The sequence below is a fragment of the Carcharhinus amblyrhynchos genome, chromosome 20 (genome assembly GCF_965287045.1).
Source record: "Carcharhinus amblyrhynchos chromosome 20, sCarAmb.v2.hapA, whole genome shotgun sequence".
Classification (NCBI taxonomy): Eukaryota; Metazoa; Chordata; class Chondrichthyes; order Carcharhiniformes; family Carcharhinidae; genus Carcharhinus; species Carcharhinus amblyrhynchos.
Genome location: NC_137343.1, coordinates 12,271,001 through 12,297,828, shown reverse-complemented (window position 1 = coordinate 12,297,828; position 26,828 = coordinate 12,271,001). Strand labels below are relative to the sequence as shown.

The 26,828-nt window shown below is 45.8% G+C and overlaps 1 protein-coding gene across 3 annotated transcripts in view; it reads left to right on the top strand.

Annotated features, from left to right (window-relative positions):
* LOC145355752 (unconventional myosin-XVIIIb-like) overlaps nucleotides 1–26,828 on the top strand; it is a 344,749-nt gene that overhangs the window by 230,138 nt on the left and 87,783 nt on the right. For all 3 annotated transcript variants that reach the window (XM_080208083.1, XM_080208085.1, XM_080208084.1), the window contains 4 exons: nucleotides 1,266–1,466; nucleotides 6,940–7,050; nucleotides 10,658–10,762; nucleotides 14,698–14,850. In XM_080208083.1, the coding sequence (XP_080064209.1) occupies nucleotides 1,266–1,466; nucleotides 6,940–7,050; nucleotides 10,658–10,762; nucleotides 14,698–14,850 (570 nt within the window). The remainder of the gene's footprint in view (nucleotides 1–1,265; nucleotides 1,467–6,939; nucleotides 7,051–10,657; nucleotides 10,763–14,697; nucleotides 14,851–26,828) is intronic.

Genomic DNA, 26,828 nt, shown 5'->3' with positions numbered 1-26,828 from the left:
TTGCTCCCTCTTTCAGGGATAAGGGCATAGTGTTGATGTCACTAGTCTCATAATACTGAGATTCATTGGTTCAAATCCTACCATGGCAGCTGGTGGAATTTAGATGTGATTAATAAATTTGGAATGTTTAAAATTTATTTATTAGTCACAAGTAGGCTTACATATTAAAATATTAGTCTCTGTAATGGCGAATGTCTACTATTGATTGTTGTGAAAACCCAACTGCTTTGCTACTATCCTTTAGGGAAGGAAATCTTCCATCCTTACCTGGCATGGCCTACATGTGACTCCAGAGCCACAGCAATGTGGTGATTGTAAGATGCCCCCTGATATGGCTTAACTCTGAGTTCAAGGGCAATTAAGGTTGGGCAACAAATGTTGGCCTTGCCAGCAACAGTCACATCCCATTAAAGAAAGAAGAATGGCTAGTAGATTCATATCAGATACTTTAATATTATGGGAGTATCGTAGGACAGAGGGGCCTTGGAGTTCAGGTGCACAATTCTCTAAAGGTAGAGTCACAGGTAGATAGGTCAGTGAAGAAAGCTTTTGACATGCTGGTTGTCGCCATTGAGGCATTGAGTATAGAAGTTGGGAAGTTATGTTGCAGTTGTACAGGACATTGGTGAGGCTGCACCTGGAGTATTGTGTTCAGTTTTGGTCGCCTTGCTATAGAAAAGATGTTATTAAACTAGAGAGAATGCAAAAGAGATTTACAAGGATGTTGCCAGGACTCAAGGGACAGAGTTATAGGGAGAGATTGGACAGGCTAGGACTTTATTCTTTGGACTGTAGGAAACTGAGAGGTGATCTTACCATCACGAGAGGCATGGGGTGAACACACTCAGTCTTTTTCCCAGGGTTGGGAAATCGAGAACTAGAGGGCATGGGTTTAAGTTAAGAGGGGAAAGGATTAATGGGAACCTGAGGAGCAACTTTCATGCTCAGAGGGTGGTACATGTGTGAAATGAGCTGCCGGAGGAAGTGATTGAGGCAGGGACATTGACAATATTTGAAAGGCATTTGGACAGATACATGGATAGGAACGGTTTAGAGGGATATGGGCCAAATACAGGCAAATTGGGTTAGCTAAGGTGGGCTTTTCGGTCAGCATGGACCAATTTGGGTCAAAGGGCCCCTCTCTGTGCCGAACATTCTATAATCTATAATAGTATTGGCACTGGAACACAGTGTTACACGCAATGTTCCACATACTGAAGTTACCAGGAAAGTGAATGCTGTTTTTCTTCTGTCTTGTTTGTCAGGAGAAAGAGACAGAGGTCACAAAGGTGAATCAGAAAGTGGCAGAGCTGAAGGTGGAACTGTGTGATCTCACTTCCCGTGAGCCACAGAGTCCAGAGACTGTGGCACAGATAAAGAAACAGCTTCGACATCTGGAGACGACGACAAAGGAACAAAGTAAAGAGATCAGTGAACAAGCGGGAACCATAGAGCAACTGGAGCAGGTGGGTAAGGCCTGATCATTCAGCAACCAGGGCTATCCAAGTCATGTCTTTAACTCCGAACCTTTCCTTCCCCAATCTAAAGTGAATGGCAGTGGGCAATGCAGCTGTGGAGGACATCAGCAGCAAGCAGCTAACCTAGCTCTCCATGTTCAGAATCACAGTTAGCAGTGCTGTGTAGTGATCAACTTGGGCCAATTTTCCTATCCCTATTCTACAAGTCCTGACCCCCATGATGGCACAATGGTTAGCACTGCTGCCTGACAGCCCCAGGGACCTGGGTTCAATTCCCGGTTTGGGTCACTTGGAGTTTGCACGTTCACCTTGTTTCTGCATAAGTAGATTCTGGGTGCTCCGGTTTCCTCCCACAGTCCAAAGAGGTAGATGGATTGGCTATGCTAAATTGCCCCTTAGTGTCTCAAGGTGTGTAGGTTAAGGAGATTAGTGGGGTATCCATGGAATCCCTACAGTGCAGAAGGAGACATTTCAGCTAATTGAGTCTAAACCAACAACAAACCCACCCAGCCCCTATCCCTGTAGCCCCACATATTGACTCTATGTGAGAATTTAGCATGGCCAATCAACCTAACCTGTAAATGGGGTTATGGGGATAGGGCCTTGATGGGATTGTTGACGGTGCTGGCTTGATGGGCCAAATGGCCTCCTTCTGCACTGTAGGGATTCTATGATTTCAGTGCCCCAAAATCTCCCCAGAGCTGAAATTATCAGCTAGTTTTCACTGACTGAATAATCCAGGGCTGCTCCTCATATTTGGTCTGCTCTGCCCACCACCAACCCTCACCCCTCCCTCTCCCTGATCTCCCCCACCTCTAGTGGAAACATCTCTTCCGCTGGCGTTGTGTGATTGTCCATCGATTCTATGTTCATTGTCTGGAGGCTCCTACCAGGATGTCCTGCTGTTATCTCCTCCCTCAGGATGACAAAGCGATCGAGTGGAAACCACAGGAGAAAACCTGAGGCTGGTAAAGTTTTGAGATCTGACCTTGCTGTTGGCAATACATTCACTGGGTCATTGTGTGGGAAGATTTTCCTGCCACGGTTTGTAATGGTGGGGGGGGTGGCAGTGGGAGTTTGGTTCCACGAGTTCGCCGTTCTCTGGATGAAGATATTGCTTCTCACCTCAGTAGTAAAAGGTTTATTCCTTAACCTCAAACTATGAGCCCCTAGTTCTGATCTTCCCCCACCATGGAGAACATTCTTTCTGAATCTACCCTGTCTAATCTTGTCAGAATTGTATAAGTTTTTATGGGACCCTCTCTTACTTTTTAAACCCCAATGAACAGAATCCAAGTCTCTTGATTGGAGCCAGCACAGATATGATGGGCTGAATTGCCTCCTTCAGTGCACTGTGATTGATTCAATGATTGTAATTGTTTGTCAGCACTTCCTGGGAAATTTGAGTGGGTTTTCACCCATTGCGGCTGCAGAAGAGGTTGCCAGTGTTCACTATCAGGGGTCAAGTTACTTACCTGAGGTGTGGGGGTTGAAGGCAACAGTTTGAAGCCCACAATAAAATGAGGGCGGCACGGTGGCACAGTGGTTAGCACTGCTGCTTCACAGTGCCAGGGACCAGGGTTCAATTCCGGCCTCGGGTCACTGTCTGTGTAGTTTACACGTTCTCTCCGTGTCTACGTGGGTTCCCTCCAGGTGCTCTGATTTCCTCCCACAGTCCAAAGATGTGCAGGTTAGGTGGATTTGCCATACTAAATTATCCCCTTAATGACCCAGGATGTGTAGGTTATGTGGATTGGCCACGCTAAATGTGCAGTATCACCTTACCTCAGGCGAGGGTCAGGGTTGTGAGAGCGGGGCCTTCATGAATAACCTCAACTGGTACGGGAATTGAACCCATGTTGTTGGCATTGGTCTACTTCACAAATAAACTGTCCAACCAACTGACCTAAGACAACTGAGATGGCACAGTGGTTAGCACTGCTACTTCACAGGGCCAGGGACTCGGGTCCAATTCTCGGCTTGGGTCACTGTCTGTGTGGAGTTTGCACATTCTCCCCGTGTCTGCATGGGATTTCTCTGGATGCTCCAGTTTCCTCCCACAGTCCAAAGATGTGCACGTTAGGTGGATTGGCCGTGCTAAATGGTCAACTTTGTATCCCAAGTTGTGTCAGTTAGAGGGATTAGCGGAGTAACTATGTAGGTTTACAAGGATGGGGTCTGGGTAGGATGCTGTGTTGGAGACTCAATGCAGACTCCATGGGGAAAAGTCTGGAGAATGGGGATAAGAAAAAATACCAGCCATGATTGAATGGCGGAGCAGACTTGATGGGTCAAGTGGCCTAATTCTGCTCCTATGTCTTATGGACACGATGGGCCAAATAGTCTTCTTCTGCACTGTAGGGATTGTATGATTCGATGAATTCCATTCAGTAAGAATTAGGTGAGGAGAGTGGTAACAGGAAGCATTTCTGAAAGTGTCTTACATAGCTGCTCTGCGGCCTCACGTGTCCTTACAGCCGGATAAATTCCTATTAGTTTTTTTGCTGAAAACCTCTAGATTATACTCCAGCTTTGCAATCTTCTCCCAACCCATCTCCCATTGTCGGGGATGCGTGTTGGAGGAGATAAGGAAGCCTCAGGGGCCTCTTGCTATACTCTGCTTTGTCAGCCTGTACTGGGAGGGAGCCTTGTTCAGATGAGATGAAAAGGGCAGAGAATTGATTTTCACGCCCAGCCAAAAAAACTCTTTGAACTTCCAACTTGCGTCATATTAGAAAAAAATGACACTTTCACTGAGGACTGGTAATATAGAAGCAAATTTAATTTGAATCACACAGTTTCTGAAGCTGACTTGTTATTTCTAATGCCAGCTAGTTCTACGTGGTAAAAGATTGCCAAAGAACACAAATTATGGCTTATAGAACGGAATTATATGAGAATGATTCTTAGTGGCCAGCTGATGTGAAAATGGGAGAGTTCCTGATTCCTTTGTTGGTTGAGTTTTCTTGCCCAATCTTACGTACTTAGATGTTAAAAATTGGGCTAGACTGTTTCTAGCTGCTGCAGGTGGTGGGCTAGGCTTAATTCACCAGCCACCCTGCAGAGGGAGCTATTGCGCACACACAGACCTCGGATTCTGCACATGTGCACTTTCAACAGCAAGAGTCTGACAGACAGAGAGAGAGCTGTCAGGCCCCTGCAGCTGCAGGCAGCCTCAACACAGCAATCACCAACCCCACCCCCCCCCCCCCCCCGGGTCTGATCACAGGCAGAGTGGCAGCAGGCACTCCCCCTCCCTCTGCGATTGGGCTTCCCCTTCAGGTCCTGCCCCCCTTCCGTCCCCACCCTCTTCAGGTCCCTCTCCCTCAGGCCCTGTCCCACAAGCCCCATCACTTCAGGCACTGCTCCATAGGCTCTACCTCCATAGGTCCCACCCGCATAGGCCCCATCCCATAGGGGCCCTACCGTATATGTCCCACCCCCATAGGCTCTGCCCCCTGGAACTACTGGTGGGCAGTGCCAGGGTGGCATTACCAGGCTGGCACTGCCTAAGGGGCAACCCTCTTTGCCCTTGGCCCCCTCGGGGGCGTCAATGGCCTCCAGTTCTACCGACAAGGCCAACACGACTGTTCATGAGGAACAGGAGTTTTCATCACTGGAGAGAAACTCTCCCAGAGATATCATAAAAGCCGGCAAGCCCAGACGACTGAGCACCAGGTTCACTAAACAAATTACAATTATAATAAAGCTGAATAAATTAGTCAGCCTCATTTCCTCATTGCTCATTGGAAAGTCCCAATTCCAGCCAGAGGCTGATCATACAGGAAATCTGGTTCTTGTAACATTGCAAGATCCATGAAATCAGGCGCGATCCTTATTTGGCCTTTGACACTTTGGTGCAGTGGTTAGCGCTGCTGCCTCACAGGTACTCGGGTTCAATTCCCAGCTTGAATCACTGCCTGTGCAGATTCTGCATGTTCTCCCAGTATCTGCGTGGGTTTCCTCTGAGTGTTCCGATTTCCTCCTACAGTCCAAGAGACGTGCTGGTTAGGTGTATTGGCCATGCTAAATTCTCCTTCAGTGTACACGAACAGGCGCTGGAGTGTGGCAACTAGGGGATTTTCACAGTAGCTTCAATGCAGTGTTAATGTAAGCCTACTTGGGACCGTAATAAGTAAACTTTAAAAACTTAAACACCGCCTCCTCGAGGGCAATTAGGAATAGCCTAGCCAACTATGGCCACATCCTATAAATGAATTTTAAAAATTACATTCAGTGTCCAAATTGCATTTTTGAAAATGTGCATTGGCTGATGTCTGGTTTGATCTATTTTAAGTTCATGCACTATTACACTGAAATGCTGAAAATTATTGTCACTGAGCAACTTAAACGTCGGATGCAGGTTTTTATTAGGAACGTAGGAGCAGGAGTCGGCTATTCAGTCTCTCACACCTCTCCGTACAAACAATGGGATTGATATTCAATATAACTGGATCCAATCCACACAGAGTCCCCCTTTTAAACTCTCCCTCCCTTATCTCCAACCCTGGAGGATTGACTATTGCCCAATCTACCTTCACATGGGAATCTGACCACTTGCCGAGAGATCTTAGTTCCTGTTTGGCCCCCAGTACAGACACTACACTTTCAGGAGATAGGTTAGAACCATAGAACCCCACAGTGCAATAGGAGGTCATTTGGCCCATCGAGTCTGCACCGAACACAATCCCACCCAGACCCTATTCCCATAACCCCTCAAATTGACTCTGCTAATTCCTCTGACACTAGGTTTATTTAGCATGGTCAATCAACCTAACCCACGCATCTTTGGACTGTGGGAGGTAACCGGAGCATCCAGAGAAAACCCATGCAGACACGGGGAGAATGTGCAAACTCCACACAGACAGTGACACGAGGCTGAACCGAGGTCCCTGGTGCTGTGAGGCAGCAGTGCTAACAACTGTGCCACCGTGCTGCCTCAATTAGTTGGGGTGGGGTGGGGGGGGGGGGGTGAGCGGGGGGAGCTGGTGGGGCATCAGGAGGGACAATAAAAGCACTTCAGTCTGGGACAAGTGGATGACTATGTTGCAGCGCATTTACTGATCACTTGCCTGCATTTTTAACAGTCTATATTACCTCTCTGTTTTGTTATCATTCTCCAGTTTATTTCTATCTCTCTCTGTTTCATGTCCCAGCCATCTTTTCACTTATTGTCTATCTTATTTTCATTCTTTTTAACTTTGCTGTTACTGTTTCTGAATATTAATTATTCATTCTCAGTCCCTTTGATTCCCTCTGCCTCCATCTGTTTTGTCACCTTTCCCGTCCTTCAGTTTTCTTCTCCCTCCATCTGCCCCCCTGTCACCTCTCATTCCTCTCTGGCTCCTTCTTTTTCTCTCTCTCTCTATCCTTCTACGTGTCTTCTCCCACTGCCCTACCTTTCCCTCTTGCTCCCTCTCGCTCTCTCACACTCTCCTCCTCTTCCTATCCCTGCATTCAGACACATCTGCGTTTGGAAATTGAGCTGGAGCGGATGAAGGAGATTCACCTGAAGGAGCTGGAGGACAAGGAGGAAGAGCTGGATGACGTTCGCAAGTCCTGCCAGAGAAGGGTATGATCCTCACTGTGCTGTGTGATTGCATTGTGTACCAGATTCCTCCTGTACACTGTGGTACATTATTTATCCAGAGAGCACATCCGTCACAAACTCACAGAGATATTTTTCTTTCATAGGATGTGAATGTGAACTAAATGTATTCTCTCCAAATCTGCAGATGATACAAAGTTGGGTGGGAGGGTGAGCTGTCAGGAGGATGCAGAGATACTTCAATGTGATTTGGACAAGCTGTCTCTGTGGGCTTCTGCATGACAGCTGCAGTAAAATGTGGATAAATGTGAGGTTATCCACTTTGGTAGCAATAATGGGAAGACAGATTATTACTTGAATGGGTGTAAATTGAGAGAGGTGGGACCTTGGGGTCCTTGTGCATCAGTCAACAATATAAGCACACAAGTACAGCAGACAGTAAAGAAGGCAAAAGGTATGTTGGCCTTCATAGTGAGAGGGTTTGAGTACAGGAATTGGGATGTTTTACTACAATTGTACAGGGCATTGGTGTAGAATATTGTGTGGAGTTTTGGTGTCCTTACCTGAGGAAGGATGTCCTTGCTATAAAGGGTGTACAGCGAAGACTTTACCAGGCTGATTCCTGGGATGGCAGGTCTGTCATATGAGGGGAGATTGAGTCGGTGAGGATTATAGTCACTGGAGTTTAGAAGAGTTGGGGGAGGAATTTCACACAAACTTATAAAATTCTAACAGGGTTAGACAGGGTAGATTTAGAAAGAATGTTGCCAATGGTGGAGGAGTCCAGAACTAGGGGTCATAATTTGAGGATAAGGGGTAAACCTTTTAGGACTGAGGTGAGGAGAAATTTCTTCTCCCAGAGGGTGGTGAGTCTGTGGAATTCACTCCCACAGAAAGTAGTTGAGGCCAAAATGCTGTCTGATTTCAAGAAGAAATTAGATATCGCTCTTGGGGCTAAAGGAGTCAAGATTATTGAGGGGAATGTAGGATCAACCACGATCAGGATGAATGGCAGAGCAGGCTCGAAGGGCCAAATGGCCTACTCATGTTTATATTTTTTGTGTATGTTTCTATGCATGTGAATGCCACTGGCAAGGCAAGCATTTGTTACTCATCCCATGAGACCTTGGGACGTTAGGTAGAGAGTTCCAGCTTTTTGGGCTCAGCAACAGTGAAGGAATGGCCATAAAATTCCAAAATCAGGATAGTGTATGACTAGGAGGGGAACTTGCAAGTGATGGTTTATATCCGTCTGCTGCCCTTATCCTTCTAGCTAATAGACATGGTTGAATTTGGAAGGTACTGTTGAAGGAGTCTTGGGAAGCTGCTGCAATGTATCTTGTAGATGGTAGACATTCCTTCCACTGTGTGCTGGTGATGGAGGGCTTGAATGTAAAAGGTGAATGGAGTGTAGATCAAGTGGAATCCTTAGCCTGGCTGGTGTCAATTTATTGGAGCTGCACTTACCCAGGCAACTGGAGAATATTCCATCACCCACCTGCCTTGTAGGCGGTCAGTCTTTGGGGATTCAGGAGGTGAGTTACTCACTGCAGAATTCCCAGCCTCTGGCCTGCTGCTGTGGCCTCAATACATGTAGGCTGGTCTAGTTCAGCTTCTGGTCAATGCTAAAACCTCTGAAACCTCTTCACAGGATATATTATTAGCTGAGTAAAAGCTGCCAACATAAAGGAGTGTAAGTGATTCTTTGAGATGAAGAATCCAAATAAGAGGCAGAGCCTCTCAAAATTTCCCCTTTGGTGAACACGAAAAATGTTTTCCACAGATGTAACCTACCCTTTGGGATGTGTATTTGAATTAGATAAAGATTGCTCCTACGGGCAGCACGGTGGCACAGTGGTTAGCACTGCTGCCTCACAGTGTCAGGGACCTGGGTTCAATTCCAGCCTTGGATCACTGCCTGTGTGGAGTTTGCACGTTCTCCCCATGTCTGCATGAGTTTCCTCTGGGTGCTCCAGTTTCCTCCCACAATCCAAAGATGTGTGGGTTAGGTTGATTGGCCATGCTAAATTGCCCCTTAGTGTTATGGGTACTAGCTAGGATAAATAGTTCAGGTTATGAGGATAGGACCTGGGTGGGTTTGTTGTTGGTGCAGACTCGATGGGCTGAATGGCCTTCTTCTGCACTGTAGAATTCTATGATTTCAAGAAGAACTTAGATGTAGCTCTTGGGGCTAAAGGGATCAAGTGATAGGGGGGAAGCGGGTATCAGGATATTGAACTCAATGATCAACTGTGATCAAAATGAATGGTGGGGCAGGCTCGGAGGGCCGAATGGCCTACTCCTGCTTCTAGTTTCTATGTCAACTTCCTTGTCTTAGTGACATGTTTGTAGATCTATTGGCCTCTTCTTTATGTCCACACGTATGTCCAACCCATAATGACATTACTGAGTTTGTCAGGAATCTTGCAGGTGAGGGAACAACTCCTTTCTGTCCAGGTGCAGGATTGTACTCTCCCATAACCTGGACAACACAAAGCGCTGTGTGGAATTTGGATGGAGGGGGGAAGGGGAAGGGGAGGGGGAGTGGGATGGTGGGAGTGTGGTGGAGGTGGGGGGTTGTGGGAGTCTGGTGGAGGTGGGGGGCGCGGGGTAGGTGGTGGGGGTGTGGTGGAGGTGGGGGGAACGGGGGTGTTGGTGGGGGTGTGGTGGAGGTGGGGGGCACACGGGGGAGTGGTGGGGGGTGTGGTGGAGATGGGGGGCACACGGGGGAGTGGTGGAGGTGGGGGGGGTACGGGGAGGGTGGTGGGGGTGTGGTGGAGGTGGGGGGCACACGGGGGAGTGGTAGAGGTGGGGGGGTACGGGGAAGGTGGTGGGGGTGTGGTGGAGGTGGGTGGGGGTACGGGGAGGGTGGTGGGGGTGTGGTGGAGATGGGGGGCACACGGGGGAGTGGTGGAGGTGGGGGGGTACGGGGAGGGTGGTGGGGGTGTGGTGGAGGTGGGGGGAACAGGGGTGTTGGTGGGGGTGTGGTGGAGGTGGGGGGAACGGGGGTGTTGGTGGGGGTGTGGTGGAGGTGGGGGGAATGGGGGTGTTGGTGGGGGTATGGTGGAGATGGGGGGGTGTTGGGAGTGTGGTGGAGGTGGGGGGAGGGGTGGCGAGGTGGTGGTGGGGGTGGGGGGGGAGGAATGGCAGGGGTGGTGGAGGTGGGGTGGGGGGTGGTGATGTGGGGATGAAGGGGTCTATTGGTGGTGATACAGAGTACTGGAGAACCAAACTGAAAGCAGAAAATTCTGGAAATAATCAGCAGTATCTGGGCGTGAGAAACTGAACTAACGGGCTAAATGGAGAGCGGAAACCCTGCTAACTGGGGTTAAAAGCAAGTGGTGAACTCACTCCAGCTGGCTGTGGGACTGAGAGAGGATTATTCCCAGCACTGGACAATTAACCAGGTCCTTGCCAGGAAAGCCATTCAATGAGGTAAGGATGATACCTCACCCACTCTCCCCCCAATGTTCCCCCTCTTCAGAAGGCTTGTCTGGTTGTTGATATGAGTCGATGGGCTGAATCTAGTTGATTTGTGAGTCATTTTTGATGCTCTTCAGGTGATTAGGTTAAAGTGCTGTTGGTGCCTTAACCTCTCTGATGTTTGGAGGGTTCTTTCTCTTTCCCACAGCTCCGTCAGTTGGAGATGCAGCTGGAGCAGGAGTTTGAAGAACGACAGCTGGTCCTTCATGACAGACAGGACTTGGAGAGCTTGGTTGGAACTCTCTGTGAACAGGTCAGTGCTTCAGGTGTAGCCCCAAGAGCTATATCTAATTTCTTCTCAGATGGAGATTGTAAACCGGTGCGATGGAAACGTCATTGAACTCACACTGAAGCAGCTCAGTTCCCACTGGAAGTCATACAAACTTACAAGAATCATGGCAGAAATTGTTGGTATACATGTCAGGAAAGGATTCACAGGCTGGGTCTCTTTTCTCTTCAATAATGAGAATTAATTGAGGTCTTAAAAACCATGAAATGTTCTGATAAAGTAAATAGAGAGAGAATATTTCCTGTTGGGGGCAAGATCATAGTTGGAGGCCATCAATATAAGGTAGTCACCAAGAAATCCAATGAGGAATTCAGAAGAAAGTTCTTCGCCAGATAATCAATCAAATGGTCATAGAATCTCTACAATACAGAAAGAGGCCATTTGGCCCATCAAGTCTGCACCAATCACAATCCCATACAGGCCCTTCACCCTCTGCAAGTTCCCTGACATTAAGGTACAAGTTATCATGCCCAATCACCTTAACCTGCACATCTTTGCACTGTGGGAGGAAATTGGAGCACCCGGAGGAAACCCACGCAGATACGGGAAGAATGTGCAAACTCCACACAGACAGTGACCCAAGGTTGGAATTGAACCCCGGTCCCTGGCGCTGTGAGGCAGCAGTGCTAACTACTGTGCCACCCATAGTGTTGAGAATGTGGAATGCGCTACTACAGGGAGAGGTTGAAGTGAGCCATATGGGATGTAGTTCAGAGGAAGCTGGACAAGCAAATGAGGGAGATGGGAATAGAGGATCATGATAATAAATTTGGGGAGCAATGGGGAGGACTAAACTCTAGCATAGACCAGATGGAGAAAATGGCCTGGTGCTGTGCTTCTGCCCTTTGTAATCCTATGTAAATTCATGAATTAGTAAAGTCAAGAAAACTCAGACAGGGTAGAGATAATTGGGCAAAGAAGAGAATGAACCATTAAACATTCCGGATAGAGATTAGCACACATATAGATACACAACCTTTTCAACTGAAACCAATATATGGTTTAATTGTGATGGTTGATTGAGTGGCAATGCATTTAGATTCTTCCTGCAGCCGAGCAGTATAGGTCACTGAACCGGTAAACCGCAAACTTAGAGCAATGCTCTGGGATTACAGGCTTGAATCCCACCATGGTGGATGGTTACATCTGTAAGGGAGTACTGGTGAACCAGCTGTGTAGGATGTCTATCTGGTGACTGGGAAGCCATTTCCAGGCATGTCCATCAGCTCAAACTATGCACCAGGCCTTCTGACAATTTAACTTTGCACCTTTTTCAATCAAATATTAAACATTCAATTTTCATCTGAAGGTTTAGGTTTCTGGTCCCAGGTTCCATGCAGCTATTCTTTGTGTTTGAGTCCAGACAGTGAGTGGCGTCAGGGTCTTTGGCTCAAGGGTGTTACATCCACGTACATGTTTCATATGGTCACTGTAGCAGTAAGCAGAAGTATAACCATGGAGGATCTTACCCCTCTACCCTTTACCCTCCACACCTCGCACCAACGCCCCCCCCCCAACCCCGCTCCCACTGCCCTCAGTCAAGATCAGCCATGTTGAGACCAATGGTCAGGGTGCAGCTGCCCTTGGCTGAGTTGAGCTGACACAGCAGAATCTGCAAACTAAACCCTGGGCTATCCCTTGTGTACCTGTCAGGTCCCCGCTAAGCAGTGGGACCCCGAGCTAACGCGTTCAGTGATACCTGAACATTCTGCGGCAAGCAGCAGAGAGCAGTAGTTTGCAAAAAACAGCATCTCATCCACAATTCACTGCAGTAGAAAACAGATGCCGCCGTGTCCACGATTTATTCTGAAACAAAGTGCTCAGCTGGAACCAGCCTCCTATGTAATTTGGATAGAATTGTTAGAATAATTTTATTCCTGAACCAGCGTGATAAATTTTAATTGGGGGAAAACAAATGCACTAGTTTCCCTTAATAGACAAATGTTTAAAGTTTTAAAGTTTATTTATTGGTGTCAGAAGTAGAGCTTGAATTAGAGCGGAACGAAGGCACAGTGGTTGGCGCTGCTGCCTCACAGCGCCAGGGACCTGGGTTCAATTCTGGGCTTGGGTCACTGTCGTTGTGGTGTTTGCATGTTCCCTCTGCATCTACATGGGTTTCCTCCGGGTGCTGTGGTTTCCTCCCACAGTCTGATGGACGTGCTGGTTGGAGTGCATTGGCCATGCTAAATTCTCCCTCAGTGTACCCGAACAGGCACCGGAGTGTGGCAACTAGGGGATTTTCACAGTAACTTCATTGTGGTGTTAATGTAAGTGACACTAATAAATAAATTGAAAACATTGTGGGACAGTGTTGAGTTAAGTTCTATTCTCTGATCTGGCCTTCAGATTAGAAGAAGGCATGTTGACCGTGCATGACAGGGTCAGAACATAAACGAAAAATGATGACCTTTTGATGGGTACAACAATCAATGATGAGACTCTCTTTCAACAAAGAGGGACAAAAGGAGATTGTCCACATTAACTCCCCACTCCAATCTCACCATGATTTGGGAAATCACAGCAGCAGGGGCGGCACAGTGGTTAGCACTGCTGCCTCACGGCGCCAGGGACCTGGGTTCGATTCTGGCTTTGTAGAGCTTGCATATTATCCTTGTGCCTGCGTGGGTTTCCTCTGGCTAAGAGTCATAGCATTATAGAAGTTTACAGCATGGAAACAGGCCCTACAACCCAACTTGTCCATGCTACCCAGCTTTTAACAACTAAGCGAGGCCCAATTGTCCATATCCCTCCTTACCTATCTTACCAACTGTCTAAATGCTTTTTAAAAGACAAAATTGTATCCACCATGACTAATGCCTCTGGCAGTTCATTCTAGACACTCACTACCCTTTGTGAAAAAATTGCCCCTCTAAAGCTTTTGGTATCTCTCCCCACTCAGCTTAAACCTATGCCGTCTAGTTTTAGACTCCCCTATCTTTGGGAAAATATATTGACTATCTAGCTGATCTACTCCCCTCATTATTTTATAGACTTCTATAAGATCACCCCAGAGCCTCCTCCCTCCAGGGAAAAAAGTCCCAGTCTATCCATCCTCTCCTTGTAACTCAAACCATCAAGTCCCGGTAGCATCCTAGTAAATCTTTTCTGCACTCTTTCTAGTTTAATAATATCCTTTCTATAATAGCGTGACCAAAACTGTACACAGTATTCCAAGTGTGGCCTTACCAATGTCTTGTACAACTTCAACAGGATGTCCCAACTCTTGTATTTAATGTTCTGACCAATGAAACCAAGCATGCCGAATGCCTTCTTCACCCACTTGTGACTCCACTTTCAAGGAGGTTTGAACCTGTACCCCTAGATCTATTTGTTCAATGACTCTCCCCAACACCCAACCATTAACTGACTAAGTCCTGCCCTGATTCGATCTACCAAAATGTATCACCTCGCATTCATCTAAATTTAACTCCATCGACCCACTGGCCCAGTTGATCCGGTTTCCTCCCACAGTCCAAAGGTGCAGGTGTCAGATTTTTGAAGGGACCTTCCTTATATTAAGTTGATCTTTCTTTACACCCCAGCTATCACTGTAACTTCACATTCTGCAGTCTCTCCTTCTCCCCTTTGTACTTTATGATCGGTATGCTTTGCCTGTAGAGTGCAAGAAACAATACTTTTCACAGTACACTAATATCTGTGACAATAATAAATCAAATGAAATCAGACGAGGTGGATTGGCCCTTAGTGTCAGGGAGAGTGACAGGGTTAATATGTGGGATTACGGGGAGAGGGCCTGGATGGGATTGTTGTCGGTGCAGGTTGGAGGGGCTGAATGGTCTCCTTCTGCACAGTGGGGACTTTATTCTATGAAATTCAAACTGCTTCGTTAAAATAAAAAGATAATAATTTTGACTAAACATAAAACTCTCCTGATCCAGATAGGCCATCGAGATTTTGACGTGGAGAAGAGGCTGCGTAGGGATTTGCGACGGAAGAACGCTCTTCTGGCTGATGCTCAGCTGCTGCTGGGTACAATGCAGGACTCGGGTCAAAGCAGCAACAAGCTGGAGGTGGAGAAACTCCAGATGCAGGTCAGTCAGAATTCAGCCCTTCCCATCATACTGCCTTTAGAAATTTAAAAAGTAAATGTCCGTTATCATTGTTGGATGTGGCCGCCTTTGCCAGAGACTGCTTGAGACTGCCAGAAGCAAGAATGTTGTAAACTTTACCTTTTAATTACTATTAATTACACTGACTACGAACAGTACAAGCCTTATCATGATGCTTCAAATAGACTATCTCTCAGCATACTTTGTTGTCATGTGGTCTTAAAGCTTAAAATTTATACATTTATGAGAGAGAACAGAGCCAATGTTTTGAGCCGCTATTCTCTCTGCACCGATACTATCAGTTCTGCTGAGATATTCCAGCAATTTCTTTTTTTGTTTCAGATTCCAGCATCCGCGATACTTTGCCTTTGCTTTTCTCCTCTTTTCTGTCATTTAAGCTTGTGTCTGTGCACCTTTAGTTTAGTTTATTTATTGGTATCCACAAGTCGGATTACATTATGAAGTTACTGCGAAAAGCCCCCTAGTTCTCCAGCGCCTGACAAAATGGCTGGAATTTTACTGCCCCGCCCATCATGAGAATTGGTTTGGATAAGGGATGGACCATGGGAAAGTTCGCTGACCTTGGGCGGTATTTTGTGGTTTTGGGATGTACCAGAGCGTAAAATCCTGCCTGATGGGCTGAATGGCCTCTTTCAGCACCATAACATTTCTATGATTCTATGGACCTTAATAAACTCGCCACTCCTCATTCTATGAACCTAGTTGTGCTTAGATAGTATCATCACAGCTGAAACCTCATCAGATAAGAACATTGTATAACAGAATTGAAAGGGAATTCCATCCCTGCGCTACTGGTGCACACTGGCAGCAGTATGTCTCGTCCGAAAGATGCACTGCAGCAAATTGCCGACAAATTTCCATCTAAGTCACACATTATCCTGACTTGAAATTAAATTGCAGACCCTTTACCGTCACAATTGAAGAGCTGCAACTCCCTTCCTAAAGCACTGAGTGTACATATAGAACACGTGGTTCAAGAAGGCGGGTCATCACCTGCTTAAAGTTTTCTTATTCGTCACAAATAGACTTACATTAACACTGCAATGAAGTTGTGAAAATCCCCCAGTCGCCACACTCCAGCGCCTGTTCGGGTACACTGAGGGAGAATTTAGCATAGCCAGTGCACCAAACCGGCACGTCTTTGGAGTGTGGGAGGAAACTGGAGCACTCGGAGGAAACCCACACAGACATGGGGACAAGGTGCAGATTCTGCACAGATGGTCACCCAAGGCTGGAATTGAACCTGGGTCTCTGGTGCTATAAGGCAGCAGTGCTAACCACTGTGCCACCAGCAAGAGAACTATGGATGGGTAATAAATACTGGCCTTATCAACAACACCAATGTCCTGCGAGCAAATAAAGAAAAAGTTATTAAACCATTAATGAACGTCACTTTATTCATCCCGTCAACCTGAGGTGTGACTTCACGGATATTGCAGTCTCGAATTGAACTGGTGTCCTTGGTGGATCTATCTATTCAGAACCATGTAATAGATTTTACTCACTTGAGAGATCAGGGAGTTCAGGATGTAGAAAGAAAATTTTCCAGTTGATCATGCCCTGCTGCACCTGCAAGTGACGGCAGAGAATTTGGCACGCAGCCAAAACCAGCCCCGTGGCACAGTGGTTAGCACTGCTGCCTCACAGCACCAGGGACCCGGGTTCTATTCCAGCCTCTGTCTGTGCACATTCTCCTTGTGACTGTGTGGGTTTCTTCTGGATGCTCCGGTTTCCTTCTACATCCAAAGATGTGCGGGTTAGGTGGATTGGCCGTGATAAACTGCCCCTTATTGTCCATAGACAAGGGGATTAGTAGGATAAATATGTGGGATTATGGAGATAGGACCTGGGTAAAATGATCTCTCGGAGAGTAGGGTACAGACTATATGGACCGTAAGGCCTCTTTCTGCACTGTAGGGATTCTATGGATATTGCAACTACGACATTACATTTACTATCCTGTGAATATATCGTACATAAATAATGCAGAGGATAAAAAATAGTAGCCAGTAGCTCATCAACCATAGAGATAACAATATAAGCATTAGAACTTCAAGTTTATAATTTGTCTCATTTAACCAGACAACACTGAAGAAAACAGTGGAATTTTCAGCATTGATTTTTTCAAGGCCTGTTGAAGATTTTGCTGTGCTCGACTGCAGAGTTCTTGTATCAAATGGAAATAAATGGAGCTGTACACAGTATGTTCCTAAGCTGCATTAACCATTCTAACAGAGCAATTTGTTCCAACGTCACACATTTACATGATTGACCTGCAGACCATGGTCCAGAGATAGGGAACTAAACTCAGAGATAGGGAACTAAACTCAGAGGGAGAGAGATCTAAAATCAGAGATATGGAATTAAACTCAGAGATAGGGAACTAAATTCAGAGAGAGGGGACTAAACTCAGAAAAAGAGAACAAAACTCGGAGATAGAGAACTAAATTCAGAGATAGGGAGCTAAGGTCAGAGATAGGAAACTAAACTCAGAGATAGGGAACTAAACTCAGAGAGAGGGAACTAAACTCAGAGATAGGGAACTAAATTCAGAGATAGGGGTCTAAACTCAGAGATAGGAAACTAAACTCAGAGGTAGAGAACTAAATTCAGAGATAGGGAGCTAAACTCAGAGATAGGGAACTAAACTCAGAGATAGGAAACTAAGCTCAGAGATAGGAAACTAAACTCAGAGGTAGGCAACTAAACTCAGAGATAGGGAATTAAGCTCAGAGGTAGGGAACTAAATTCAGAATAGGGAGCTAAACTCAGAGATAGGAAACTAAACTCAGAGGTAGGGAACTAAACTCAGAGGTAGGGAACTAAACTCAGAGATAGGGAATTAAACTCAGAGATAGGGAACTAAATTCAGAGATAGTGGTCTAAACTCAGAGATAGGAAACTAAACTCAGAGATAGGGAACTAAACTCAGAGATAGGGAACTAAATTCAGAGAGAGGGAATTAAACTCAGAGATAGGGGACTTAATTCAGAGAGAGGGAATTAAACTCAGAGATAGGGAACTAAGTGCTGGGACCTTTGCTGTTTGTAATATATATATAAATAATTTGGAGGAAAATGTAATTGGATTGATTAGTAAGTTTGTGGACGACAAAAAGGTTGGTGGATTTACGGATAATGATGAGGACCATCAGAGGATACAGGAGGATATAGATCAGTTGGAGACTTGGGTGGAGAGATGGCAGATGGAGTTTAATCCGGACAAATGTGAGGTAATGCATTTTGGAAGGTCTAATACAGATAGGAAATATACAGTAAATGGCAGAACCCTTAAGAGTATTGATAGGCAAAGGATCTGGGTGTACAGGTACACGGGTCACTGAAAGTGGCAATGTAGGTGGAGAAGGTAGTCAAGAAGGCATACGGCATGCTTGCCTCATTGGCTGGGGCATTGAGTTTAAAAATTGGCAAGTCATGTTGTAGCTTTATAGAACCTTAGTTTGGCTGCACTTAGAATATAGTGTTCAATTCTGGTTGCCACACTACCAGAAGGATGTGGAGGCTTTGAAAAGGGTACAGAAAAGATTTATCAGGATGTTGCTGACTTAACTAAAATCCTCTACCCTTCCGGGGGCCATATCCCTCCATTTCCATCCTACTCATGTACTTGGGAGGGCATTAGCTATGAGGAGAGGTTGGAGAAACTTGGTTTGTTCTCACTGGACCAATGGAGGTTGAGGGGAGACCTGATAGAAGTCTGTAAGATTATGAGAGGCAGGGACAGAGTGGATAGTCAGAAGCTTTTTCTCAGGGTAGAAGAGTCAATTACTGGGGGGGCATAGGTTTAAGGTGTGATAGGCAAGGTTTAAAGGAGATGTACAAGGCAGATTTTTTACACAGAGTAGTGGGCGCCTGGACCTTGTTGCCGGGGGAGGCAGTGGAAGCGGATATGGTAGTGACCTTTAAGGGGCATCTTGACAAGTACATGAATAGGATGGAAGTAGAGGGATGTGGTCCCCGGAAAGGTAGGGGGTTTTAGTTAAGTTGGGCAGCACGGTCGGTGCAGGTTTGGACGGCTGAAGGACCTATTCCTTTGCTGTAATTTTCTTTGTTCTTTGTTCTAAATTCAGAGAGAGAGAATAAAACTCCAAGATTGGGGACTAAACTCAGAGATAGGGAACTAAACTCAGAGATCGGGAATTAAACTTAGAGATTGGGAAGTAAACTCAGAGACAGAGAACTAAACTCAGAGACAGAGATTTAAACTCAGAGATAGGGATCTAAATTCAGAGGTAGGGGACTAAGCTCAGAGATAGGGAACTAACCTCAGAGATAGGGGACTAAACTCAGAGAGAGAGAAAATAGTTCACTGAAAAGAGGTGTGGAGGTAGCTACAGGGGCTCTCTGGCATCAAGGCAGGATGATTAAAGTTTTAAAGTGGAAACATTTTAAGTTTATTAGTGTCACAAGTAGGCTTACATTAACACTGCAATGAAGTTACTGTAAAAATCCCCTAGTCACCACACTCGGACACTTGTTCAGGTACACTGAGGGAGAAATTAGCATGGCCAGTGCACCTAAACAGCACATCTTTCAGAGTATGGGAGGAAACCGGAGCACCCAGAGGAAACCCACACGGACAAGGGGAGAACGTGCAAACTCCACATAGACAGATATCCAAGCTGGGAATCGAACCCGGGTCCCTGGCGCTGTGAGTCAGCATTGCTAACCACTGTGCCACCATGTGGCCCCAGTGCATGGAATTTTGTTCCAATGAAACAACACAGGCCCTCCTGCACTCACCACTCACCCCCTCTTCATTCTCCAACATGTCTCATCCATGCCATCTCATTCCTCCTGCCACTCCTGCATGCCTCCTCTTGCCTCCTATGTCATGCCCTGCACATCCCCCCCCCCCCCCCCCGCAATCAGGTCCATCATGCCTCTGAGTCCAAGCTCTGTCTTCCACCCTCCTCCTCAGGCTTCTCATTGCCTCAAACTTCATTTAATTAAACTCTGGCATTTCTATGCCTATTGGCCCACCATGCATTGTCTAGAACCAATGAACACTTTAATGTTTAGTGGGATGTGTGAAAACAAAGCCTTGAAAACATGTAATCCATTGATGACTCTTTCCTTTGCTTGAAAGAGAAAGCTTGAGCTGCATGCTAATAAAAATGTCAATCATCTGTATCTTTTGATATTTCATAATGTTTCCTCTGGGGAACAACTGTTCTATTATTCTAATAGCTGTTTGATCTCTCAGCCAAGCATACAGAAGAAGTCTTAGCTGAAAGCCTAGATAGCTATTACAATACAAGAATACCCCAGAGGAAGGGTGTCTTAGTCTACAGGGAGACTTGGACAAGTTGCAGAGCTGGGCTGAGAGGTGGAGGATGGAATTTAATGCGGAAAAGTGTGAGGTAATTCACTTTGGCAGGAATAATGGATGTGTAGAGTATAGGGCTAACGGTAGGACTCTGAATAGTGTGGATGAACAGAGGGATCTAGGTGTATGTGTACATAGATCCCTGAAAGTTGGGAATCAAGTAGATAGGGTTGTTAGGAAGGCATACGGTGTCTTGGCGTTTATTGGTAGGGGGATTGAATTTAGGAGCCGCAGCGTCATGTTGCAACTGTACAAAACTCTGGTGCGTCCGCACTTGGAGTATTGTGTGCAGTTCTGGTCCCCACTTTATAGGAAGGATGTGGAGGCTTTGGAGAGGGTGCAGAGGAGGTTTACCACGATGTTGCCTGGTATGGAGGGGAGGTCCTATGAGGAGAGACTGAGAGATTTGAGGTTGTTTTCGTTAGAAAGAAGGCGGCTAAGAGGGGACCTTATTGAAACATATAAGATGATTAGAGGTTTGGATAGGGTGGACAGTGATAGCCTTTTTCCTCGGATGGAGAAAGCTAGCACGAGGGGGCATAGCTTTAAATTAAGGGGTGGTAGTTATAGGACGGATGTCAGGGGTAGGTTCTTTACCCAGAGGGTGGTGAGGGATTGGAATGCCCTGCCTGCTGCAGTTGTAAATGCGCCTAGTTTGGGGGCGTTTAAGAGATCCGTGGATAGGTTTATGGATGGAAAGGGTTTGGTTTAGGTTAGAGGGTCATTGTTTTTTAACTGGTCGGCGCAACATTGTGGGCCGAAGGTCCTGTTCTGCGCTGTAATGTTCTATGTTCTATGTTCTATATTGCTTGATAGACAATTCAGGATATCTATGGTCAATATCACTATGTTTGTTCACACAAGTAAAGTGGTTTGAAGAGTTTGTGGTTTTTGAAACCACAAAGGGCGTGGATGATTGACACTTCTATTAACTTGGTCAAGACTTTCTTTTGAAGCACAGAAGAATGAGATCTATGGATTACAGCTTTTTAAATATTGCTCTATACACGAAGGTGTTCATTGGTTTGAGAAAGTGCACAGTGGGTCAATGGGCATAAAGATCCTGGAGCTTGGCATTGGGGCCATGAATGGCTAGAGTGGGTGGATGGAAGGCAGAGCTTGGCATAGGGAAAATGAAGGGCCATAGTTGGTGGATAGGGGGAGGGATCACTTGGCATGAACTGAACTTGCCTTTCAAAAAGTCCCCTCATGCGGACTATAATTAGCAACTCCTGTGAGGGGCTGTAAGCCATAATGGAGCTGATCAGATCGAGAGTGTCAGACACAGGTTTATCAGGGACCAGCCCGAACCCCTTAAAAGCACTGCTGAAAATCACACAATCCTGGAAATGGAGTTGGGAGTCTTGGAATCAAGACCCACCTGCCATTTTTAAAGGGTTCCCAAGTCAGCCCGACTTGGTGGAAATCCAGGCCTACAACTCAGAAGCAGGATGTTGTGGAACAGTGGCATCAATTAGCAGTGTTATTAACTGAGAAAGAGAACATGAAGTTTGAAGATGATTGCGGGAATAAGGAATAAATCCATACGAGCTGCTGCCCTAAAGCCTAGGGGCCCACCATATTACAGTTTCGATTTATTCAATCATCTACAAACTTAATGCTCTCTTTCCCAGTTAATAACGCTGCTAACTCATGCCACTCTTTCACAACCCTCAGTATAAAAGAGCATTCCACCTCTTCTCACACAATAATAGAAAGTTGCTGGAAAATCTCAACCAGTCCAACAGCATCTGTGGGGAGAGAATAGAGCTAACATTTTGAGTTGGGGTTTTGAGTGGAAACAGTGGGTCTATTCTTTCTCCACAGATACTGTTGGATCTGTTGAGATCTTCCAGCATTTTCTGTTTCTGCTTCACATTCCAGCATCCATGGGTATTTTGCCTTTGCTTTCCTCCTCTTCTCTGTCTTTTAATCTTGTGTCTGCGTACCCTTAATTTAGTGGTATCGCAAGTAGGATTACCTTAACATCGCAATGAAGTTACTGTGAAAATCCCCTGGTTGCCACACTCCGGCCCCTGTTAGGGCACACTGAGGGAGAATTTGGCATGGCCAATGCACCTAACCAGCCTGTCTTTTTGACTGTGATATGAAACTGGGGCATCCGGAGGAAACCCACGCCGACACAGAGAGACTGTGCAGACTCCGCATAGGCAGTGACCCAAGCCGGGAATCGAATCCAGGTCCCTGGAACTGTGAGGCAGCAGTGCTAACCCACTGTGCCATCGGGCCACCCTTATTCTAGCCCTTTGATCACCTGGTTACAATACTGTTAGTGCTTCCCGTACTTCCAGCCATTTCTTAATTTAAATCTTCAGTGCGCAAGGCCCATAGAATCCAGACTGCGTTTAGCTAAAGCCACTTTGTCATTTTGTCATCCCAATGCTTTCAGCTCTGCAATTTTGCTCTTTCAGCCATTCTAGTAAAGGACTTGGAGAGATATTTTGGGAACAATCTGATCATATTCCAGCCTGCAGCCATCTCGGTGCCAAGTTAACACATGATTTAGTGTTTGAGATCTGTCCTCCAGCAATCCTTGGCCTTTTCACTATTGATGCCGCTTTGCCTTCAAAACATGCACGGTTTCTATTTTAAAAAGCGAGAAGTCCCATCCGATTAATCAAGAAAAATGATTTCGGTCAAAGGTTGACTTATGCAGATAGAGAAGATGCAATTACATAGTAGACCCTATCCCACACCTCTGGTAGCCATAGCAACCAACAGCCAGTCGGAACAATCACGTGAGGTGGGACAGCATTTTTGAAGAAGTTAACAATGACTTAATAATACGCACAAAGTATTAGCTCAGTGTAATACAAAGCAACGGTAAAATCAAGAGATTTGGATGGATTATTTGGGGGCGTCTGATGATGATTAAAAAGCAACAATTTATTCATAGGATTGAGATAATGTCCTAATCTGAAGTTTGAGCGCTTCCTCATCTGCAACTGAAACCATTGCAAGGTATCTTGCTAGGGAGCGGCACAGTGATTAGCACTGCTACCCCACGGGGCCAGGGACCCAGGTTCAATTCCATCCTCAGATGACTGTCCGTGTGGCGTTTGCGCGTTCCACCCATGGGTTTCCTCTCACACTCCAAAGATGTGCCATGCTAAATTGCCCCTTGGTGCCGGGGGATTAGCAGGGTAAATGTGTAGGATTACGGGAATAGGGCCTGGGCGGGAATGTTGTCAGTGCAGTCTTGAAGGGCCAAAAGGCCTTCTTCTGCACTGTAGGGATTCTGTGATTCCTGCTGGTGTTATAACTGCAGGCTGATAATTGCATTCCCATTTTGGAGGTTTGCATTATTGCTGGGGTGAGGTTTAAAGTTTATTTATTAGTTACAAGTTGGCTTGCATTAACATGGCAATGAAATTACTGTGAAAATCCACACTCCGATACCTGTTCGGATACACTGAGGGAGAGTTTAGCATGGCCAGTGCAACTCACCAGCACGTCTTTCAGGCTGTGGGAGGAAACTGGAGCACCCGGAGCAAACCCACACAGACACGGGGAGAATGTGCAGACTCCGCACAGGCAATGACCCGAGGCCGGAATCGAACCCGGGTCCCTGGCATTGTGAGGCAGCAATGCTAACCACTGTGCCACCGTGCCGCCAAAATGAACTGCGCTACAGTGCGATGAGATTGTGAAAGAGAATGGTTTTGTTCGAATTCTCAATTATGCGGAATTTTCTAACTTACGAAGATGTATTTTCTATGTCTGGTACTCCTGGTATCAATTCAACAGGTGAATGGCAGAATGTATGTTGGGTTAAATGACATAGTGTTGTAGATTTTATTTGCTTTTTGTGTTATGGAGTAGAAACATATCACACTGAATCACGATTCAGGAAGCTCCACAGGCTTTGCTCATTTTTTGAAAGCAGTTTTGTGAACTCTGTAGTATATGCAATGTCCTGGACACAAGGGGACATAAGGAAAGACCCTTTTTTACAGAGAGGGTGGTAGGTGTCTGGAATTCGCTGCCCCGATTTGATGGTGGAGGCAGAGACCCTAAACTCTTTTAAAGAGTATCTGGATCTTCATCTTAAGTGCTGTAAGCTACAGGGCTATGGGCTGGGTGCAGGAAAGTGAGACCTGAAAGGGTGCCTGGGTATTATTGGATTGGCATGGACAAAATGGGCAGAATGTGCTGTAACTTTTCCATGGTTCTGTGGTTCTTGTTCCAAATAATTGAGGATGTTGGGACCTTGTAGAGTTGCAGAGTGATTGAATGTTCTAGATTTTTTTCCCACCCTCCACTCCCATCCCCTATTTCTCATCTAAATATTATTGCTTTCTTCCCTCTCCCTCTTGTCCCAGGAATTCCAGTTTTATTGTTCCCTCTGTGAAGACACTAGATGTGAGATGGTCTTTAGCAGAAAGTAGAAATGTGGATTCACATTTACTCGGCTGCTGTGTGCCTGTTGTTACCATAACAAGCCCTGATTGCTGAGTTTTCAATCCTGTTATTGGAAAAGTATGTCCATTTTCCATTATTTTCTGTTAGAGATTGGTGTCCCAAACTGCGTGCCACGAAGTAGAGTGGTATTTTAAACTGCTTCCTGTTAATTAGTGAATGACATTAAACTCACGAGAAAATTTTTATTTGATTTGATTTATTGTCACACGTATTGGTGAAAAGTATTGTTTCTTGCGTGCTATACAGACAAAGCATCTCCTACATAGAGAAGGAAAGAAGAGGGTACTGAATATAGTGTTACAGTTATAGCTCAGGTGTAGTGAAGGATCAACTTAATACGAGGCAGGTCCATTCAAAAGTCTGATGAAAGCAGGAAGAAGCTGTTCTTAAGTTGGTTGATAAGTGCTCTCAGGCTCTTGTGTCTTTTTCCTGACGGAAGAAGGTGGAAGTGCATGAGGTCCTTAATTATGCTGTCTGCTTTTGCGAGGCAGTGGAAAGTGTAGACAGAGACAATGGATGGGAGGATGGTTTGCGTAATGGGCTGGGCTTCATTCACAACCTTTTGTACTTTTATGGTCTTAGACAGAGCAGGAGCCATACCAAGCTGTGATACAACCAGAAACATTGCTTTCTGTGGTGCATCTGTAAATGTTGGTGAGAGTCATAGACAACATGCCAAATTTCCTTAGCCCCCTGAGAAACTAGAGGTATTGGTGGGCTTTCTAACTATAGTGTCGGTATGGAGGGACAAGAACAGATTGTGGGTGAACTGGGCATCTAGAAACCTGAAGCTCGCGACCATTTTCACTTTGTCCCTGTTGATGTAGAGAGGGATACTACACTTCCTGACTATCTCCTTCATTTTACTGACATTGAGGGAGAGATTATTGTCATCGCACCAGTTCACCGTATTTTCTAAGTCTTTCCTGTGCTCCATCTCATCATTATTTGAGGTCCGACCCACTCCAGTGGTATCACCAGCAAACTTGAAAATTGAGGTGGAGGGGAATTTTGCCACATAGTCATAGGTGTGTAGGGATATAGTGAAGCACTGAGAACACAACATTGTGAGCCATCGGTGTTCAGGTGCTGGACGGTGCATTTGGTGGATTGAGAAGCCCTCTGTTGTAGGCACAGCCTGGTGAAACAGGAGTGAGCCACGTCTCCGTGAAACTGAGGACATGGCAGTCACTCAGTTGCCTTTAAAAAGCAAGTCTGGCTTTAAGTTTGTCTAGCTTGTTTTCCAGAGATTGGATGTTTGTTCGGAGTAAGCTGGGGAGGGGGGCCCTGGGATGGGTAGTTTCACTCTCACCTGCAGACCTGCATGTTTCTCATGCTTCCTGCAGTGACTGATTCTTTTTGTACTAAACTGCATCTCATTAATTAGTGAGTTACATTAAATTACTTCCCATCGATAAGAGAGTGAGACTCAATTTTTTTCCTGTTCACTGCAGCTTGACATTGAACCATGTCTCGTGAACTACAGCCTGACATTAAAATGTATTCCATTAACCAGTGAATGACATTCAACTCATTAATTAGAGAGTGATGTTAAACCATTTCCCATTAACGAGAGAGTGATGTTCCATTGATTTAACAGTGCCATCTTAAATTTTTTGTGGTTGATAGGAGTGACAATCAAACTTTTTGCGTTCATCAAAGAATACCACTCCTAACCAATTTCTATTGATTAAGAAGTGATACACCATGCTGCTTACCTTTAAATCAGACAGGTATTCTAATGACACTCTTGGAACATCTTTGACAAGTTAATATTCACCTGTTTCTTTTAAAGAAATATTGCTTACTTTGTTCGCAGAGTTTAGCACCGTTTGGTAAAATCTATTTATCTTAGAAATTCTTAAGCTAAAATTTATTTACTATTGTCACAAGTAGGCTTACGTTACCACTGCAATGAAGTTATTGGGAAGATCCTCTAGTTGCCACACTCCGATGCCTGTTCAGCTTCACTGAGGGAGAATTTAACATGGCCAATGCACCTGAACCAGCACATCTTTCTGACTATGGGAGGAAACCAGAGCATCCGGAGGAAACTCACACTGATAACATGCAGACTCTGCACAGAAAGCGACCCAAGCCAGGAATTGAACCTGAGCCCCTGGCGCTGTGAGGTAGCAGTGCCAACC